The 21232-nt window shown below is 43.9% G+C and overlaps 1 protein-coding gene across 4 annotated transcripts; it reads left to right on the top strand.

Annotated features, from left to right (window-relative positions):
- Positions 1 to 360: 360 nt before the first annotated feature.
- GOSR2 (golgi SNAP receptor complex member 2) lies at positions 361 to 18126 on the top strand. Of its 4 annotated transcripts, none has more exons than XM_053265027.1 (6): positions 367 to 549; positions 5582 to 5642; positions 6838 to 6946; positions 8129 to 8261; positions 8741 to 8881; positions 12259 to 18126. In XM_053265027.1, exons 2-6 carry the CDS (start codon positions 5603 to 5605, stop codon positions 12418 to 12420), a joined length of 585 nt encoding a protein of 194 aa, XP_053121002.1. In that variant the 5' UTR covers positions 367 to 549; positions 5582 to 5602; the 3' UTR covers positions 12421 to 18126. The 4 variants fall into 4 exon arrangements, with proteins under 4 accessions (XP_053121003.1, XP_053121002.1, XP_053121000.1 ...); XM_053265025.1 differs by having other exon boundaries at positions 369 to 549; positions 5578 to 5642; XM_053265026.1 differs by having other exon boundaries at positions 433 to 507; positions 5578 to 5642.
- Positions 18127 to 21232: the final 3106 nt, after the last annotated feature.

Raw genomic sequence — 21232 nt, 5'->3', positions numbered from 1 at the left:
TTTAATTAGCCCAGCTAGTTTGCGTTAATCGGAACCCGCGATATCAGGTTGACAAAACCTAAGGGGTATACTCGTGGGTCAAATGGGCTGTAACCCAAAGTTTGGCTTTAAAAAAAGCCAAACCTGCCAATTTGTCAACCCATTCTGCCTGGTTGGCTCTAGGGAAGATGAACTTCTTCAGCCGTTCCCACAGAAAACTTAAAAAAAGAAAAGAAAAGCCATTGCTCATCTGCAGGTGCTAAATAGTGGGGGGCCCGAAGCATTAAGGTGCAAAGCCTTAAGCAGAAAGGGACCTAATAAAAATCAACACACCAGAGCGGCTGGTGCGTACCCACCCTCGCGGCTCCGTCCGTTCGAATTCGAAACTATTGCTCAGGCACCAGCGTGGACAGCCGCCGTCGGGAGAGGAACGTCACAGGCGGGCCTTCGGGAAGCAGGAAACCGGAAGCGGCTTGACCGGAGAGGTGACGTGTTAGCGCGCGCTCAAGGAGTCCACTCTCTGGGCCGGTGAGCGGCCGCTATGGAGGCGCTTTATCACCAGACCAACAAGTGGGTGTGTGGGCTTGTGAGCACCGGGGGCGGGGGCGGCGGCCCCTGTAAAAATAGCTCTTGGGGAGGGGGAAGCAATGATGGGCGGGGAGGCACGAGGGTAACGATGGCAACGGGGGAAATGGATCTGTTGGTGGCGGTGATCCATACTTAGCACTTATAGAGCACTTTACACAACGCGTCCATCTATTGCGTTTGTGGCGGAGAGGAAGCCCAGTTTCAGTAAAAAGTGCCTTTAAATTTGTTTTGATACTTGTCGAAAATGCTAGTCTTAATTGGTTTAAAGCAGGGGTTCCCACCCGGTGGTCATCTAGCTGTTGCTGATCTACAACTCTCCATCATCCCCAATTATGGTTTATTGTGGCTGGAGCTGGTGAGAGTTGTAGATCAGCAACATCTGGAGGACCACAGATTGGGGCCGCCTCGTTTAAAGGTTTGGCAAACAACTGGAACAAAACTCACTTTACCTGTAATGCAGATTGTGGCACTGGTACTGCATGCTGGCCAAATACTGGCTTAAGAACCTCAGTGCCTGTGGTAAAGATTTTTGACAAGTTTTATTATCGCTTCTTGGCCTTATGGCTAAGATCAAGTGTAGCATAGACAAATTTTATTTTCCTAGCCATTAGAAGCTTCTATTGGTGTCAGAACGGTAGAGATCATAGTTCTAGCTGTAACAATGACCACATGTCAGATTTCTTAGCCTAATGCTACTGAGTAAGAGCAGCAACTGAGGCTCTGTTCGTTTTGTTGCTCATGACTTTAGTCTCTTAGCCACTTACATGACACCATATTATTTTGTTGTTTCAATCCTGCAGAAAGGTTCCTTATTATTAGTCTCAGGGTGGTGGGTTACATTTTGGCATAAGGCAGGAGTTAAAAATTATCATTGTTACCTTTGTTAGGGCCAAATAAATATTACAAAGTAGTGTGCAAGCTTTCAAGTTCACCAGAACTTTTCTTTGGGCTGGATATTAAGCAACAAGTGAAAGGGAAACAGAAGAAAGCCTGATGGAAACCCCAGGCTGCAGTTTGTAATGGCCTTTTAAGGTGGAGTCGAAGAGACATTTTGAAGATGTTCACAAGCCCACTTTGCTTGAAGGGGTTTATTTCTTAACTGCATATTTAACTATGGAAGACGCAGTATTGATCTCATGCACTTAAGCTTCTCATAGAATAGTCACCTATTGTATCTTAGACATTTCTCAACTATTTGGCTTCATCCTTCACAAGTCTGGATCCACCTGTTTAAATTCCAGTAGGAAACCTTTCTTCCCATCTCACTTCTACTGTTAGTTAATTTGCATAGCCAGGAAAATTGCTATCACTAGTGTTGATAGTTCGCGACTGTACTGTTGAATTGCCCCTGAATTTATCTCCAGCGCACACTTAACATAAAAATGGTCTCTGTTTGCCCCACTTCTTTTCTATTCTACCCCACCCCTCCCTCCTTGTGTGTACCTGCTAACTGATGACAGTTCATGCACCTGAAGAAGTGGACTGTAGACCACAAAAGCTTTTGCTGAAATAAAGAGTCCTAAGATGCTACAAGACTCTCTGTTGTGTTCACCTGAATCAGGTTGGACTGTGCCTGCTGAAAAAATGTCTTAGGTTGCAGCAAGGCATGCAGGGTGAAAAAGGCAATGGCTCTTCTTCCTTTTAATTAAAATCTGTTCCCCCCCGCCTTAGATGCTTTACATAGTACACTGTAACATGTCAGTATTTCTTCTCATTGTTTGTTTGCTTTATTTATAATGCATTATATGTCTTTCAGTTGTATGTTTCACAAATTAAAATTTAATCTAGATCCTACAACTGTGTTAAAAAAAAAAAGTCAAACAGCAGTGGCCTTGGGTAATTAACAACTGGCCACCAGAACAAAGAACAGGTGGGGGTGAAGAAAGTGAGAGACCAATGGAAGTTGCATTAACTTCCAAGTTGTGTGCTGGAAAAGATTATGGTCTGTCAGTGAGACAAACTGAATAATGGAAGGTTTGTGTTAGCTCAAAGCACTTGCCTACAGGGGAGTGGATACATCTGCCACGTCTTTTGTATTGATGGTTTGGATCATTCAGTCAGTCATTCTCATGCAGCAGAATTTCCCATCCTCAGAAGAAGCTCCTTGTTATCTCTTTTTGTACATTACTGTTCCAATTTTGTCTCCTTCAATCAGGAGGCATACCTAGAAGGATAATTCATGCAGGAATTCAGGAAGTAGGTTCCTCTGGGAAAGGGCTACCTACTTAAATTACAAAAAGCAAGCATGCAAGCCGTATTTATGTATTGGAATGTGTAGTTTGGACCTAATATTTCAATTGCACAGAGGACTATGTCACCTTCATCTCATTCATCTGCTTTGGATATTGGAAAACTAAGGCTGGAGTAGCCAGAATGAGAGCTGTGCCAGTACTCCTAAGGCTAATCTTCCAAATGTATAGCTTAAACCCAAGTCCAGATTTGTCTCTCTCTATCCTCTGGGTCATGGAGGCACTCCACATGCATGCTAGATGTGTTGCACTTATTCTACAGGGTTGGAATTGATGCCCTCAGATGTGACAAGTTTGACTCTGCCCCGGGGCGGGGGAGGGTGGCTTTATGGACTTGATTATGAGTGCATCTAATCCTTCTGCATGTTCAGGCCTATTTTTCACTTTCAAGGAGTAGAAACCTATTTGAGCTTGGGAGCCAGGTTCTTCCATACTTTGCCTTATGATGTTAGTTGGCTCATAAAAAGGTGTAAACTCTGTTGACTCGCTGAAAGGACAATTATGTCTCCTTTTGAGGCCCTGAACTAGTTGGTTGTCTGTTTTAGCGCATCTCGGAATCTCAGGTCACCATGGCTTTCCTCAACCTACTTCAAGGATGTGGCAACACAATATTATCTGTACATATCTGTAAATAAATGCAACAAATAATAAAGATCTGGAAATGTGTGAAAACAAGTGTTAGCTTGTTTTCCCTTGTGGCAAAAGCTTTTATTGGCTTTCACCGCATTGAAAATGAGCTAGGTGTGGTTGTGTGAATTATAGTCTGACTACATCCAGACACACTAAAGGCAGGAGCAACAGATCTCCACAGATCAATCTTCCTTGACTGCTGGGGCACTGCAGAAAAGGAGCCTGTAGAACAAATGGCTCCATCAGTGTCAGGGCTCTTCTAGGCATCTTGCAGTTCAAAGTGTAGCAGGGCTGTTTCTTCTCTCTTCAGATCCTTTGTCTCATGCTTTCTTCATGTTGGCAACTACTCTTCCTTGCTCTTTGCTTTTAGTCATGCTCTTGGTGTGTACAAGTTGCTTCTCCACCACACATCCGTTTCCAGGAGGTGCCGTGGGGCAGATTATTATTTCCCTCCCTTCACTGCCTGAGCTCCCATGTCCTGTCCCCCTTTCTGCGCCTCTGGCCATACGTCTCGATCTGTTTCCAAAACAGGTTTTCCGGCTGGCAGGGCTGAGCCATTCCCACCGTGCCATTCACACTGTTTGTTTTGGAGGGAATTCCTAGGAGAAGTGCCAGATAATCACTTTGGGACATCTCGGCAACTACCTTGCTTCCTTTTACTCCAGGCAAACTAGAATAAACACACAAGTGTAACTGTGCTCATTCAAAACTGGGGTACCCCTTAGCGCAGCTTTGCAAGTAAGTTCACAGTAGTGGGTAGCCTGCTCTTAAAAAAACAAAGTACAACCTTATGCCAGAAATGACCAGCATAGGTATGCAGTGATAGGCTGTCCAGTACAACAACCAAAACAAAACCCTGTAAAAATTTCCTGACTAGTTGCCTGGAAGCCACTCTTGCTTGCCACAGGTGACTGGATAGCTATCTGTCTTCTGCCCCAACTTCACATCTCTGGGCAGTTTACTATAAAATAACATAAAACAAGATTTAAAACATTAAACACTAAAACAATTTAAAACAATAACAGATTCTGTAAATCTGCTTAAAAGCCTGGATGAATAAATCTGTCTTCATGTATTTGCAAGCCTGCCTCATTTAATTTCCTTGTTTTCTTCCCCCTTTTTACCTGACTGTACTATGTGTTTCTTACCAATGTTACACAATATTCACTCAGGTTTTCCACATCCCAACTCTTCCCTTTATTTTCCCTCTGCTACTGTCTGTAAGACACTGTGGATCTCCAGCCTTTTAGAAGTGAGGCATTCCAGAAGTGAGACTCAGGAGTTTTCCCCTCATGGCAGCTTCCCAGAGGAAGGAGTTGCTGGCCAGTTCTCTGCTGCACTGCAGTGCCACCACTTTAGATGTCAGAAGGTGGAATTGCAGCTACCAGCACAGCAGGATTCAGATGACAAAGGGGCCAGTAGAATTCCTCAGAGCTGTTGACTGTGACCTTACTCTTCATTCTCATCCACTAATCTGCCTTTCAGACACAGATTGAGTTGCTCTTTGGCTGCTCACTCCCAACCATCGGTTTGCGACTAAAAGTGACACTTATTGCATTCAGTTTTGCCTTCTGCCAGACTGCATGAAGTGCTTGGCAAGAAGGGTTGTTAAAGCCTTTGGTTTTAACCATAAAATGTTAGGTAAGGTCGTCTTCATGGTGGAGAGAGGTATTGATGCCAGCACTGAGTTGGTGTGGTGTAGTGGGTCAGAGCGTGTGCTGTAGGCCAGGAAATCAGTAGTTCAAAGCTCCACGTTTAATCCATTGTGTGGCCACAGACAAATCACCAAGTCTCAGTCTTTGCCCTTTTGTAATAGATGGGGGTAAGTGGGAGAAAGTAGCTTACTGGTCTGTTTCTAAAGATTACTCAGCATGTATGAAAAGCACTTAGATCACCTAGGGAAAATGTGGTATAAATATTTAGTATTGCAGAATAGATGGTGTTCATGCTACTGTGTGGTTAGCATTTGCATTGGTATATTAGGAGTTTGAGTTGCAGAGTCCTTTTGCACTGTGCACCTGCAATTCATAATTGTCATTTTTTTGCCTTCTTGAAAATGCTGCTTTCCTGTTGAAGTAACTGTTGACCGAATGGAACTCTCCCATTTCCTGTGATTCTTCTTTTTCAACAGGCAGGTTCATGAGGTCCAGTCATACATGGGACACCTGGAGACTTCAGACAAGCAGTCAGTGCATTGTGAGTAATGGACCCAAGCAAGCAGTCTTAACTACTGGCTTGATCTAATATCACCGGGTTGGGTTTCCTATATGCAGTTTATCTTCTGTGTGCCTAAGATTCCATTTGCTGTACTGGAAAAACAGACTTTGGCGCTGAAATCCTGGGAAGTGATAGAACTTAAGTTTAAATTAAAGAGGGTGTATTTTGGGAGTGGCTCAAGGATGAGTTGGGAAAAGTCAAGTGTACTGGTGGAATAGGTTCCTCTTAGAAAGAGACTTCAAAATACAAATATTTTCCAAAGAATGGACAGCAGGTGCCATTTTAGAAGAGAAGGGGAGGGAATGCCTGTTCTGAGATTTTGCCTGCTGTGATATGTACGTGTTTCATCATGCAGTATCAGCAGCACTGTTCCATGTAACAGGGATTCCCAGACGTTGTGGTCTACAATTCCCAGAATCCTTGGCCAAAGGCCATTGCAGCTGGGGATTCTGAAAGCTGTAGTCAAGAACATCTGGAAATCCCTGTTACAGAGAACACTGATCAGCAGGTGAAATGTGCCCCATTTAGAAGAAACTTTTCATGAGAACAGTGGCAAGGGAGAGTATGTACTCTTATACTATCCAACAAAGGCATCAACAGCGATACCAGAGTAAGTATCCCACTTGGCCAGCCCTCAGAAAGGATTTTGCAAATGTGAACATACCTGTTTGTTTGAAATTTTGCACTGTTGTGCTCCGTTATGTTTAATGGCTTGTTGATCTCCTAAAAAAGAAAGTGTGCTCCCCTTCCCCACCCAAATATCCAAATGATGGTTTAATTCATGTGCAGATTTTATCAAAATGTGTACTGTGCATCTGTTTTGTTCTTTAATGGTGACAGCCCTAACCAAATGGGTATAGTAAAGTATTTCTCACATATTGCAAACTAAAGCTTCAAGTGGCAGGGTATTTTTTCAACCAGAATACCATGGCTATCACCTTGCCTGCACAAACTCTATGATAATTCATCAGGCAATATGGGTGCAGCTGCAGGTATACATAGTCCTACATACTTTCTCTGGTAAGCCCTGTTCAAGTTGCCACATTGGCACTGTTTCATATGCCATAGGCAGAGCATACTGGCAAAAGCAGGCTGAGGACTGGGAAGAAAGTACTGTGCAGATCAAAAAGGAAAATGTTTTTCTGTCTCTTTGTCTCCCCGCCACCCCTGCCAGTGGTAGAAAATGAAATTCAGGCACGAATAGACAGGATCTTTAGTAACCTGGAACGGTTGGAAATCTTTTGCAACAAAGAACCTCCCAGCAAGCGACAGAATGCCAAACTGTGAGTTACTCTCATCCTTGACCTCCCAAGTTATTTAATTCCCTCCCCAACTAATTTTCTAATACACTCATTGCAGCATATAATAAAGTATTAAGACTTAGTAGATCACAAATACATGAGCATCTCTAAGGCAAATGAATACCAAGCTAGATAGATGTGTCATACTGCTTGCAGAATTATTGCAAATGAAGGCTGACTGCAGTGTTCCCTGTAACAGAGATTCTCAGATGTTGTTGACTACAACTCCCACCGTTCCCAGCTGCAGTGGCCTTTGGTTGGGGATGCTGGGAATTTAGGCAACAACATCTTGGTGTCCCTGTGAACACTTGCTGACTAACCTAGATATGTCGTGTCTAGCTCCATAAGGTTGGGGTCATCTTAGAGAATATTATGTCTGAAGTCCTAGTCAATGTTGCTTTTTTCATGGAATGATCTCTTAAGTGAGGCCTCTGTGCCAGGTACCAAGGGAGAGGCAGGTGCAAATGGGAATCTTGAAGGTACCAGTGGTTCCCTCCTAACAGGGATTCCAAGATGTTGTTGACTACAATTCCCATAACCCCCAAGCAAAAGACATTGTAGCTGGGGATTCTGGGAGTTGTAGTCAACAACATCTGGGAATCTCTGTTAGAGGGAACACTGGAAGGTGCCCTCTAAAACCAACAGACAAAATTATTGAGCTGAGCTTTTCTTACAGTGGAGATACCAGGTCTGCACCTGGGACCTTCTGCATGCAAAGCTTACTCTCTTCCTCTGAACTATTGCTCTATTGTGAACTATTGTGTGTGGAAACAGCGTGTTGTCTTGGAAAAGAGCAATAGTTCAGAGGAAGAGAGTATGCTTTGCATGCAGAAGGTCCCAGGTGCAGACCTGGTATCTCCACTCCAAGAGGACCTCTGGTAATAGATCTGGGAGAGGCTCCCACCTGGGACTTTGGAGAGTTGCTGCCATTCTAAACAGATGGTAGTGAGCTGGATGGGCCTGACTCTGTATAAATCAGCTCTGTACATATGTGCATAGGAGCAGGTGTAAAGGTCAAGGGCGCATCTCAGCCCAGCTCCTCCTGTGGCCCAGTTCAATGCTTTATTGGACAATGCTGGTATTACAGTATTCGACTGTGAGGATCCTACAAGCTTCTTTGCATTTTTGACACACGCCCCTCCTTTCTGTGACTTCTGTTTTCAGCCGAGTTGACCAGTTGAAATACGACATCCAGCATCTGCAGACGGCACTGAGGAACTTCCAGCATAGACGCTACACACGGGAGCAGCAAGAGAGACAGCGCGAGGAGCTTCTGGCCCGGACATTCACCACTAACGTATGTTCTGCCCCAAAGCCAGCAGATTCATGCTAAAACGTGTCCTCTTTCTCCTGCCCCTTAAATACTTACAATCATAGTTCACAAACAGGGTTTTGTGGAACCCTGGGGTTCAACACTGAGAAGGTTAGTAATCGTGGGGCAAACTCCCCAAAAGACAACTTGTCTGCCATTGGCAATCTTCTCCTGAAATACACAAATACAGGGGCATGTTCTGGGGCACACTTCTGGTGCACATGGAGCGGCAGCTAGGCCCATCAAGGCTTTCTGAGACCCCTGGCTGAAACAGTGCTCCCTAGAATGCACAAAGTTATCTGGCAGGCAGGCTGATGAGGAAAAGATTCCATGAGGGCAAGGCATTTGAACTTCACTGTTGTAGTTAAGGTTGATTGACACGGGCTTCTATTTATACTTGTCCTCTGGATTCAGTGTCAAGGCAAGGTAACCAAGATGCTTCCCTTCCCCACCCACTTTTGCAGGATTCTGACACAACCATCCCGATTGATGAAACATTACAGTTTAACGAGTCCCTTCAAAATGCACACCGTGGCATGGATGATCTTATTGGCAGCGGAACCAGCATCCTACATGGCCTGAGGGATCAGAGAGTGACATTAAAGGTGGGCATAGGATGAGGGCGTTAGCTCTTTCTGAATTTTTTTTTTTAAATTGTATGTTGACTTAGGTATCCCCCATATTTAAAATATGATGAACTTCAAAATTTCAGAACCATCAAATTCAGATGTGGGTTTTTTTCTTCTCTTTGTCACTTCCACTTTACTCCTGGCCTTGAATTGCACAGAACCCACATCTATCTCTGAATTATTTTTTGATAGCAAAGTGAAGGTTTTGTCTCATGGAAGTTCTGCTGCCACTGTGCTCAAGTTTTGTAGGAAAGCCTGCATTTCAGAGTTTGTGTACTTATTTCAGTTCTTAAAGGTTTTATTTATTTATTATTTATTCGATTTCTAGCAGTATTGATGTCCATATCTGCAGAGTTGAATCAAGGTCTGTAGATTCACTTCTGGAAAAGAAGCCCTTTTGACTATTGTAGTGTGAGTACGATTGTAGCATTGAAAGAGAACCTGAGACTGCCTATCATACCTCGAACCTGTCCTGAAAAAAGGTCCTCCATGCCAGTGGTTTCCAAAGTGTGAGATTGGCATCACAGTACTTATGAAGTTTTCCTCAGCCTTCCTTTCTAGTTGACCTATCCATCCTTCTGGGCCCTCATTCTTACTTCTTTAGAGTTCATATCTGCCCTGTTTCTGTGCATCTCACCACATCCCACATACCAGCATCAACAGCACAACACCTCTCTTGTTCATAGGTGTCATTTCCTTTCGCCCCTGAGCAGCTGACCTTTCATATCTTTCAAAGCAGTTGTACTGATGTCCACTATTCAGTAACTGACTCTTTCCCAGCAGTGTTAAAGCCCATGAACATTCTGTGGCATCATAGCAGGAAGATTATTGCCATGTTTTGTCATATGATAGTTGCAATTTAAGCAAGTTGGACCCGGTCCTTCACTTTTTGTGTGTGTTTCTCAACTTATAGTGGTGATAACAATAGAAAAAAAGTTTATTATTCTAATTCAAATATCCTTCCCTTTGTTTGTGGAAGGATATCTATGGAGGAAATTGGCCTTCACATGAAAAAGTAGCATTAGGATACAAAATCCACTTGGATTTTCTGGGAAGGAAATGGACAATGATGACTTCCAGCCCTCTCTCCCCTCAAGATGTTTTCTGCAAAGCACATCTGGGTGTTTCCATTCCAACATACTATATGATTGTCATGACTATTTTGCTGTTGAAGGAAAAGATTGCCGCAGAATTGCTCTGAAGGCAGAGTTTCGGTTTCCTTTCCACCGAATTAGGATTTCTTGGCTTTCTTACATCCCTGCTATACAGAGGTTAAAAAGAACTCAGAGCTCTTAGTAGCTGCTGACGTAAATACCACTTCTGAACCCAATGCATGTGTTCGTTCCGACCCCAGCCCTTTTCCTTTGGTGGTGTCGACAGATGGGGAAGCAGGCCGGGTTAATTAACTGGGTGTGGATCCTGAGAAGAACAATCCCTGCTTTTCTGCAGAGTTGGAGAAATTACCTCCATTCTCTATCTTGGCCCCATTTAGAATGCAGCTGTTCTCTCAGGTCAACATGCCAGTTGCAGAACAGCCTGTGCCACTTAAGGCATTGGAGTCAGGGCTGGCTTCATGTTGTGGGTGAGGTTGTCATCTTGGAAACTTAACTGTAGGCGTCTACCATTCCACTATAATCCTGACAAAAATTAAGATAGCTCAGCCAGGTAGAAGTTTTTTGGTGGAATACCTGTAGATGGAAGAAGCAGAAGGTTCCTCTAATAATTCCAGTGCAAGAGTTCTCATGCTTTGTGTCCCTGTAGGCAGACCTTATTATGCCTGTTGGACCTCTCCAGCTGTCCTGTATGCTGCAGCCCTTTCCATCACTGACCTTGTAGATTTTCTCTGCTACTTCTTCCATGGGCTCTCTGGTCCTTGCTGCCATACTTTGTGTGACACTGCCTCAAGGCTGGGCAGACTCATTGGGAAAAGGAAGCATCAAGGTTACATGAGTCTGCAGCATACGTCTGGCTTCCTAAGGGAGGGCCTCAGTGAAGTGAAAACATTCACCAAAAACACCCAATGGAATTTGAAAAAGTAAATTATATAGGGACCCCACGCCGCCGCCACCACCACCACCACCACCACCACCACACTATCTTCTTTTTTTAAAGCTGTGTACCTTGATTGGGATTGGTGGAGGACTGGTCTTCAATCTGCCAGTTGGAAAATGGGCAACGTCTGTATAGAAGAATGGCTTATGTGCTGGTTTGGGGACAGCTGTTCCTCTCTAGTACTGGTCTTCAGTAGAGTGGGCCATGGCCTACTCTTGTGTTGCCATCTGCCCTGGGATGGTTTACAAGACTCCTGGTGCAAGTCGTCAGCAGCAATACATGTTTTTGGATGATATGGGGATCCAAACCCACTTGAAAGAGAAAGGTAAGTCGTGTGGGGAAGAGATGGTCAGAGAGAGAGAGAGAGAGAGATGGGAACAGGAGTAAAGCAAAGAAAGATGGACAGAGAATGATAGAAACTGGGTATGCAAGGAGGGGAGAAAGATTAGGGACCTCGGTTTTAGGTTGATGTTAAGCACGAGTCCTGACTCTAGGAAAGTTGAAGACTACTCCTCTTGTTGCCGCCTTGTAATTAAGCTGCCAAAAGTAACCTGTCTGGGAAAAGAAATTGTACTCTTCTGCTTCAGGGGAGAGATTCCCATTGGTGGTGGTAGTGTTGGGAGATGAACGGGTCACTTCCTGGAGTATTCTGGAGGAAAAGAACTGGTGCTTGGCGGGAGTTGGTCCCTGGGAACATTCTCAGCACCTCCCAGCATTGCTGAAGCTGCTGCTGCCCTCAGAGGTGTGACAAAAAAGTTTTTAAAAGGGAAAAAATCCCCCTACCCCAACACTATTCTCACTACTCTCTCTTTTCCGGGCCAAATACAAAGTCCTAGTTATTACCTTTTAAGCCCTGAAAGGCGTAGGTCTGGGTTACCTGAGAGAGCGCCTTCTTTATGCATGATCCCCACCATACGTTAAGGTCATCTGAGGAGGTCAGTCTCCAGTTACCACTGGTACATCTGGTGGTGACTCAAAGGCGGGCCTTCTCTGTAGCTGCTCCTGGGCTGTGGAATGCATTCCCGGCAGAAATCCATAGTCTTGAGTTCATTGTTGGCTTTCAGGAGAGCCCTTAAAACCTATCTGTTTGGCCTGGCCTTTCAGAGTTTTTAAACTGTGTTAAATATTTTAATTGTTAATGGTTTTATGCTGTTTTTAAATTGTTCTATAGTGATTGTTTTTAAATGGATTGATTTGTAGGTTATATTTTTGTTGTTGTGCAATGCCCAGAGCCGTTTGGATGGGCTGGTATATAAATGTAGTAAATAAATAACACTGTTGCTTCTCTCTCTTGATCTCAGGGCACTCACAAGAAGATCCTGGATGTTGCCAACATGTTGGGCTTGTCCAACACAGTCATGCGCCTCATTGAGAAACGTGCCTTCCAGGATAAGTACTTTATGATCGGAGGCATGCTGGTGACATGTGTGCTCATGTTCCTCATAGTGCAGTATCTGACATGAGCGGCCAGAGAACTGTGACAGACTGCCTTTCTGCATTGACTTCCGACTGAACTGGGAACCTTCTGCCTTCTGGATTGGTCATCTTCTGAATCTGACTCAAATGATGTACAAATGTGGCAGCTTATGTGGGCTGTGACACTTGCTGCGGAGTGGTGCATATTAAGCCATGTGGCTGAAGGTCCTTCAGTTGTGTGGCGGACATATTACCCATGTGACACTTGGATTTGGTGGGTTACATGTTGGTTCTTTGAAGCTCATGTAAATGGCACATGTGGCCATGTAACTCCAGTATAATCATGACGGGGGCTCTGCAAGAACCAGGTGTGCAGTCATTGGAACTACTACAGACCCCCGCAAAAGCTACTACTGGCCTTGGTGTTCTTAACAGCCTGGTTACATCCAATGGCAGGGTAAACTGAGAGAACAAAACAGCTGTGCTAGTGGTTCTATTGGCTTGATTGTATTTAGAGGGCTGAGGGCTGGGTGGGCAGGAAGAATGTATTGTTTCCCACAACTATTGGAAGTAAATAGACTTTCCCATATTCCATGTGCTGAAGAGACCTCCTTTTCCTGCTAGCCATGGATTCTGTGTCTGCGGGATAAGCAGGAGCAGATCATGAAGACTGGGTTAATTAAAGTAGAGTAACCCGTTTTCAACCAAGTAATCGTGATGAGTGGATTCAGGCCCCTTGGTGCAATGGATGGTGGTGTCATGCCCTTGTTTGTGGCATCTGGCTAACCCTTTATCCCGTGACAAAAGGCTTGTGAGCAGGAGCAGGCACATGCGTCTCTGGGAGATAGGCAGCCTGCCTACCATTTGGAGGTGTAGCCCTTTTGCAAAGATCCTGTTGTAATTGAGGCGGTTAGTTCTCTACATAGCTGTAGTGGTTGTAGTAAGATGTGGCATCTAGCACAGCAGCGAAAGATTTGAGAATTCAAGCTTTCACTTTTGAAAAGAACTTTCTAGTCCTTGTGGATAAGAAGGTGACGCATAAAAAGGTGAGGCAGGATTGAATGACTCTTGAGACTAGAGCATGCTGTCTGAGGGAGAGGCTGACCTACTGCTGAATAGCTATGGCTACAGTCCTATATGCACTTCAGTGGGATTTACTGCCACAACGTATCGGGGCTTACTTCTGACAAAGTGTGCATAATATTGTGCTGCTGTTTCTGCTTCTGAGAGGAGCAGTTTCTTGATCCTTTGCCTATATGTCATGAATCTCATTTCTCCTTCCTATCTCACAATAAGGCAGTAGAACCCTGCTTGCTTGTAGGTAAAGATTGTGCCGTTGAGTTGGTGTCAACTCCTGGCAACCACAGAGCCCTGTGTTTTTCTTTGGTAGAATACAGGAGGGGTTTCCCGTTGCCTCCTCCTGCACAGTATGAGATGATGCTTTTCAGCATCTTCCTATATTGCTACTGCCTGATTTAGATGTTTCCCCTAGTCTGAGAAACATACCAGCGGGGATTCGAACTAACAGCCTCTTGTAGTAGGTAGAGGTAAATGGGCACAGCTGTATCCCTGCAAGATGTACAGCAAACTCCACAGCAAGTAAGATGTTCTCCATAATCTCTGCAGGAACCCTGAAGAGACGACGCAGACGTACTCCGGTTTCTGTAAATAGCGGGTGTATTCTATTTTAGTTGCAGATCTGAGAGTTTCCCGATTGTGAAATGTACTGCAGAATCCTGCTTAATTGTTGTGTTATCAAGGCTGCAGTTTGAAGCCGTGGCACAGAACAGCAGCTTTCTGCCTTGTGCTGAAATACACATCACAATGCCACGTACAAGTTGCTATCTGGGCCTGTTCCGTTATCATTTCTTATTTGTTTGATTCTTGTTCCATTCAGACTGATATGAGTGGTGTTTCAGTTGGTTTAAGCAGATTAAGAACACTTCCAAAATAGCCAAGGTAAACGTTCAGCTTAGCAGTTGTGGTTTCACTCTGCTCTTTCTTGCTTGCTTTTTTCCTCGGGCGTTTTTCAGCATATTGTCTCCCTAAAGTTCTGGAACCTTTCTAGTTTTTCTTACATAAACTCCTTATTGCTTTCTACATACAAAAAACTAGAAAACCGATCTTGACAACTCCGTAAACATTTAAGGCACAGGGCCGGTTCCCCTTGACGATTCAACTATTTAAATTTTGATCACTGTATTTATCCGTTTTGCCTACTTGTTATACATATGGAAAGAGAACTGTAACTTCCTGCTAACAGTTAAACAGCTATGCAGCTGTTTAAAGACCACTTACTGTCGTCTTAGGGCCTCAGGAATCTGTTGTAAAACTTGCTGACTCATTATCAGATTGGTCATTGAGCATTCTCTTGTACTCATTTTTAAGGCATTGAAGCCAATATTTTGGCCCATAAGGCCATCTAATGGGCAGAAATCGATGGGAGTCAAACCTCCCTTTTCAGTAGTCATCTTGTGAGAGGGAAATGCTGAAACATGGAGAATGGAGGGCTACTATTACAGACAACCAGAACCTTGAAAAAGTAGACTGGTATTAAGTGTATTGTCTTTGTTTTATGTTTCTACGTGTTAATTTTGGAATTATAGTATGTGTCTGAGTTCTTGGAGTGGACACAGGGAGTTTAGGAGTACTGTCTGACACCCCATAGATGGCCATGAATTTGGATATTTCACCAAAATAACTTTGTATGAACTGGCCTGTTTCAGGAATAGATCACTTGGTCACTGCTATTGTGGGATCCTTCTGTGGGACGCCACTTTCTGAGGAGCCTTGTGAGGCTTTCATCTCTTATCTCTTCTATCTCTGCACTGAAGCTAGTATACTTGTACGTACTTTCAGCACAGCTCTTTCATGGTGGCTTCCAAGGTGTTCCTTTTTAATTTCTCTTTTGCTGTGATCTCCTCAACCTTCTGCCTGTTGCTTAATGCCTGCAATATTCAAGAATCTGCCTTTTTGTTTTTCCACATCCTTGTGTAATGTGCAGAGCTTGAACATTTTCTTTCTTCAGCAGTTACTTCATCTAATTTTTAAAAAGCTAGTTCTCAAACTGGGAACATTTTGCCAACATTTCATCAAGGGCCTAATTTTCTTGATTTCCCCACTTCAACTCCCTTCAATAATCACAATAAACTCCATTGCAGATTCACTGTTACCAACAGCATGAAGTTCACCTGTTTCCTGCTTGTCCCTCCCTTCCGTAATCAGAAGGGCTATTTAGAGAAAGTCAGATTCTGAATCTTCTTGGCTTGACCTTTTGCGTTGTCTGTGAACAATACTGGAGCTTGTATTTGGCCACTCCCTGTCTTGTCTTATACACTCTAATTCTTATCTTCTTTTCCTTTTTTTCTTAATGGACCAAATGCTCTATTTAAGAGGAGATATATTGTTGAGGAATTTGCTAGACATCCATATGCCTACTGTCATTCCAGAAATTCCTGCGTTGCCTTTCAATGGAATTAAACTTAATTGGTTCAAGCCAGTACAGGATACATTAAGACATTTTGTGATTTGATGCCTCTGCTGTGGTCCAGTGAGGTCAGAAAGCATCTCATTACCCCCATCCCTCCTGGGAATCTTAGGTGCTGCCACAGGCATGGTATCCCATGTTGTCAAAATGTCCCTTACTATAACTGAGTGACTGGCAGCTGGCCACCACTTTTATGGTCAGGGAAGAACTGTCCTCCCAGTCATACGTGGGCTACTAGGCTTTGGTGGATTTTTGCGATTACCTGCAGTGTTGGTTCACTTGTTTGTGATCACACAGTGCTTTTAACATAGAATTAGTTTTTAACATAGGATTCTAAACATGTTAAAAAAGAAAAATTTAGCTCTGTAGGTTGTGGGGGGGGAAACACAATGAGAATAAGTGAACTTGTTCAAGCGCCCCATGAGAACAATTTGTACTGAAAATAAGGGGGTCCAAGAGTTTGGGATACTGAGCACAGATGTTTGGTCTTTCTAAACAATATTTGGCCAAACCACAAATCTCTCTTCCGAGAGAGAATTCCACGAACTCCCCCCAGATTACAGGCGATAGGCAAGAAATAGTTGCAGCCATGTCATGGAGTGCCCCTGAACATTCAGGTTTGAGGATCATAATTGGGATTACTTCACGAAAGTGTGTCAGAAGTGGAGACACTTGGCACTCTCTTTTTTTTCTTCTTCCTGCCCCGCCTTCCCCATTTCTAGCTTCTAAGATTGCAGAAAGAGCAACTGGACTCTTGATTTTTCACCCATTGAAATGATGTATACGTGGCTTTTGGATGGGATCCAAAAGCCACGAAGTCCAACACCATAACTTACTCCAGCTCAGCCTGTAAAGTCCAGAACACAGTGTACCTTGGCCAAGGCTAGGGATGCTGCTGGAAATAATGCTGCAGAGCACATTGCTCCAGGCAACTCAAGCAAATGACCCAACACTGCAGGTAACTGTGAAAACCCATCAAACCCTGAAGCCCACATCCGACCTGGAGGACAGTTCTTCCCTGACCATAAAAGTGGTGGCAAGTTACCGTCTAGTCGTTATAAGGGACATTTTGGCAAAATGAAGATGCCATGCCCCTGAACTTCCTGCAGTGGCAGCAATGAAGTATCCCCAAGAGGAATGAGGGGCGATGAGATGCTTTCTGACCTCACTGGACCACAGCAGAGGCATCAGATCACAAGATCTCTCAGTGTATCCTGTACTGGCTTGAACCAATTAAGTTTAATTCCATTGAAAGGCAGCTCAGGAATTCCTGGAGTCCTTAGTGCTTTATGCAGCCAGCAAAATCAATGAGTAATGAGGCAATACCAAATAGTTAATAATTTCCCCATTGGGCTCTGTGCCAGGAGTTTTCTAGGCTGCTGACGCCATGGAACCACAGTTTATCGTGCATAGTTCTAGGTTCAATAGATTCAGAACACAAAAGGACACCCCTCTAATGCTGTTTAAACACACTGTGTTGGAGTAACCTGGAGAGCTTTTTTTGTTTTTGTTTTTTAAACTTGCTTCCTCTTCAAATGGTTGTGGTTCTTCCAAGAGAATGCAGTGAGCATCTCAAAGCAGTTTTGTGGACAAGGACTGCCCTCTAGTGGTGGTGAATATACCCCCATCATAAAATGTTCCAATTCTGCTTTCTCCATTTCCAAGGGAATCTAAATAAACCTTGTGCTAGAGACCCCACTCCTTATTCACAGGCAAATATAAACTATACTTACTCAGCACACCACAAAAACAGTTGATGGTGGAGACAAATTTTAATTATGGTGACTAGCAGGGAAATCTTCCGGTATTGTTCACTCCATGAGTAACATGTTTTAAAAGCTTTTGGCAACACAGGGAGGCAGAGAGTGCCTCTTTCAAAATGACTCCATGCCATGGGGTAGAGGATAACACACACGTGTGCGTGCACACACACAAAACTATCCACTCTGCTGTAAAACCCTCTTGCCAGGCAGTGGGTTCAAAAGTGGCATGCTTGCTTTGCTGCTTTGGAAGCAGGAAGTGAGAAAGGCAAGCCTTGCTGGCCACTAGAATCAGTAGATGGCTACCAAGCCAACGTCAGTAGACCCGTGTGTACTAATTTAAAACTGCATTAAGTAATTCTATTGCATATAGATTATAAGGCTAGACAGAAGTATTATGGTGGGTTGTGTTGGTAATAGAAGAGTTTTCATCAGCATGATGCAAAAGGCGACCTTTTAAGGTTGGCTTAAATACAAATAATTTCCAAATAAATTCATGGACTGGGTTGAGTTGTGACTTGAACCATCCTCTTCAGACACGCGACTGTTGGAGGTTTTTATATAAATAACCCCCCTAAGAATTTAAGGGGAAATGGAGGAATCAGTAGTCTAGGTTCTTGTACAATTGTTGCCCGTTAACCTAAGGGACCAGACTACACAAGTTATGAATTCAAAGGTTTGTTCTCACTGAGCAGTCTTGTGGATCACACTGGCGTACAGCAATACAGAAGCGAAGGCAAAAGGAGGAAGGGCAACTAGAAGCTGTTTAAGAAGTTCAGAGATGAAGCTAGCCTGCCGGACACTCTGTGCATCTTGTTTTTGTGTACGCACACCTTTCACCGAATTAATCCCCCCTCTTGATTTAATAATGATTGGCCAGTACCACATCCCTCTGTGAATTGACACCAATCAAATTAGCACTGCAGAGATAGTAGTAATTCACCTGGTACTTTTTGGACTATTATTTTTCAAGACCTTGTTCCTCTTTTTGATCTAAAAGGGACTTCTTGTATCTAAAAGGGACTTCTTGTGGTTAGTTAGCTTCCTGGGTACATCTGTACCATTCATCCTGTATTTTGACAGTTCAGCACGCACGTGTGTGCGTGCGCGCACACACACACACACAAACTCCTTTTGCTTTATAGCATAGGCCCCAAGCCTGTGCTGTCCTGAAACCTAGATCAAGCCAAATGGCCAAGTTAGCCATCAGAATGGGCCCATCCCACAGTTCTGCATTAATAACCACACTATTACGTCTGTTCTTTGCCTATGCAGTGTATTTGAAATCCTGTGTTGTAGAGGCATGCAGCCTAGGACAGGGATTGAAATAGATGACCCCACAGGGCCGCTTTTGTCTTTTATAGTGTGTTTGTTGGGGGAGGGCTCCACTGAGGGGGAATTGGCAGAAGATCATTGGATCTAAAGGAGCTGCACCTGTGAACATAATTGATATCTACTCACCTTCTCCAAGTGAAGTTTTCTCAAAATTGGAAGCCCCTGAGGCTGATGACATCAAAGAGCACCCCCCGCCCCAGATTAAAGAAAATCAGACCAAGTCTTCACTTGAGAGGAATTTGCCCTGAGACAAGTAGATTAAATAATCCCAAGCCAGATGTGTCTCAGACACTCTGGATATCTAAGAGAGGGTATTTGCTCCTTCAGAGACTTGTCTGCAATGAGGGTGGGATTGGGATTTTTATTTATTTATTTAGTAATTAGATTTGTATACCACCCCAAACTTCCATCTCTAGGTGGTTAACAATAACAGAAAAACAAGTTAAAAACATACAAAAACTTAAAACAATTTAAAATCAAACCGATTAAAAACCTAAAAAATTAAAAAAAAGCTGAAAAAGCATGGGTGAAGAGGTGGGTTTTAAAATGCTTTTTAAAAATGTTCAGAGATGGGGAGGATCGTATTTCAGTAGGGAGTGCATTCCACAGTCTCAGGGCAGCAACTGAGAAGCCCTGCCCCCGTGTAGCCACTAGGCGAGCTGGCGGCAACTGGAGACAGATCTCTACAGATGACCTCAATGGGCGGTGGGGCTCATAATGAAGAAGACGTTCTCTTAAATACTTAGGGCCTAAGCCGCTTGGGGCTTTATAGGTTATAACCAGCACCTTGTATTTTGCCTGGAAACCTATTGGCAGCCAATATAGCTCTAACAGCAAAGGAGTAATGTGGTCTCTCCAAGATGACCTAGAGACCAACCTGGTTGCCTCATTCTGTACCAACTGAAGTTTCTGGACTACGTACAAAGGCAGCCTCACATAGAGTGCATTACAGAAGTCAAGTCTGGAGGTTACTAGCATATGTACCACTGTTTTGAGGGCATTCATCTCAAGAAACGGACGCAGCTGGTGTATCAGCCCAAGCTGATAGAAAGCCCCTCTGGCCATCTCCTCAACCTGAGATACCAGGGAGAGGTGTGGATCCAGAAGTACTCCCATACTTGGGGAAGTGTGACCCCATCTAGAACAGGTAGATCAAAATTGTCTCTGGAGTTCTGACCTTGCGCAAAAAGTACCTCTGACTTATCTGGATTCAATCTGAGTTTATTCTCCCTCATCCAGCCCATTACTGCTTCCAGGCAGGCATTTAGGGAGGTTATGCCATCTCCTGATGACAATGACGTGGAGAAGTAGATCTGGGTGTCATCAGTATACTGATAACATCCCATACCAAATCCCCAATGATCTCTCCCAGCAGTTTCATGTAGATGTTAAAAAGCATTGGAGACAGTATGGAGCCCTGAGGGACACCATACATAAGCTCAGATTTCAAACAGCAACAGTCCTTCCAGAAGGATACTATGGTCGATAGTATTGAAAGCTGCCAAGAGATCCAAAAGGACCAATAGAGTCACACTTCCTCTGTCAGTTCCCAATTGGAGATCATCCATCAGGCTGACCAAGGCAGGCTCCACCCCATAGCCCGCCCGAAAGCCAGTTTGAAATGGGTCTAGATAGTCAGTTTCCTCCAAGACCACCTGGAGCTGAGAGGCCACCACCCTCTCAATTACCTTGCCCAACCACGTGCCGGGTGAGCCTTGTGTGTAAAAGGAATGAGACTGGTTCTGAAGATATGTGGAGTGTGTGTGCTTCTGATCACTGTGGTGATAAATGTCTAAAAAGATAGGCACTGGGGCTAAACCCTTTACCTGAAAGACACATTATTTATTTATTTATTTGATTTATATACCGCCCTTCCAAAAATGGCTCAGGGCGGTTTACAATTAAAACAAAGTTGTAAAACAATGAAAAGCTAAAACAAATTAAAAACAATAACACAACAATTTAAAAACATTTTAAAACAAGAATTAAACATTGTCCCCAGACCCCAGCTCAAGAAGACACACAGACTTAATATGGATGAAAAGGGCCACAACTTTATTAACTATTACACAGGAATGGCAGACTGGAATACCAGGTGATTAATCACCCTTAGAGAACAGTGCGGGCCAATAGAAGCAGGTCAGAACTCTCACCCTACTGGGCGACACACCCTGGCTCGGGAATGGGCAGGTACGCCCCACTCAATTCCTTCAAAGCCAACCCTCCCTTCTGTAAGAGGGGATCTGGATACTTCTAGGCATTCGTCCACCCCGGACC

This window comes from Hemicordylus capensis, chromosome 6, assembly GCF_027244095.1.
Source record: "Hemicordylus capensis ecotype Gifberg chromosome 6, rHemCap1.1.pri, whole genome shotgun sequence".
NCBI lineage: Eukaryota > Metazoa > Chordata > Lepidosauria > Squamata > Cordylidae > Hemicordylus > Hemicordylus capensis.
Note: the sequence above shows the minus strand (reverse complement) of the source record. Positions and strands in the feature narration are given on the sequence as shown.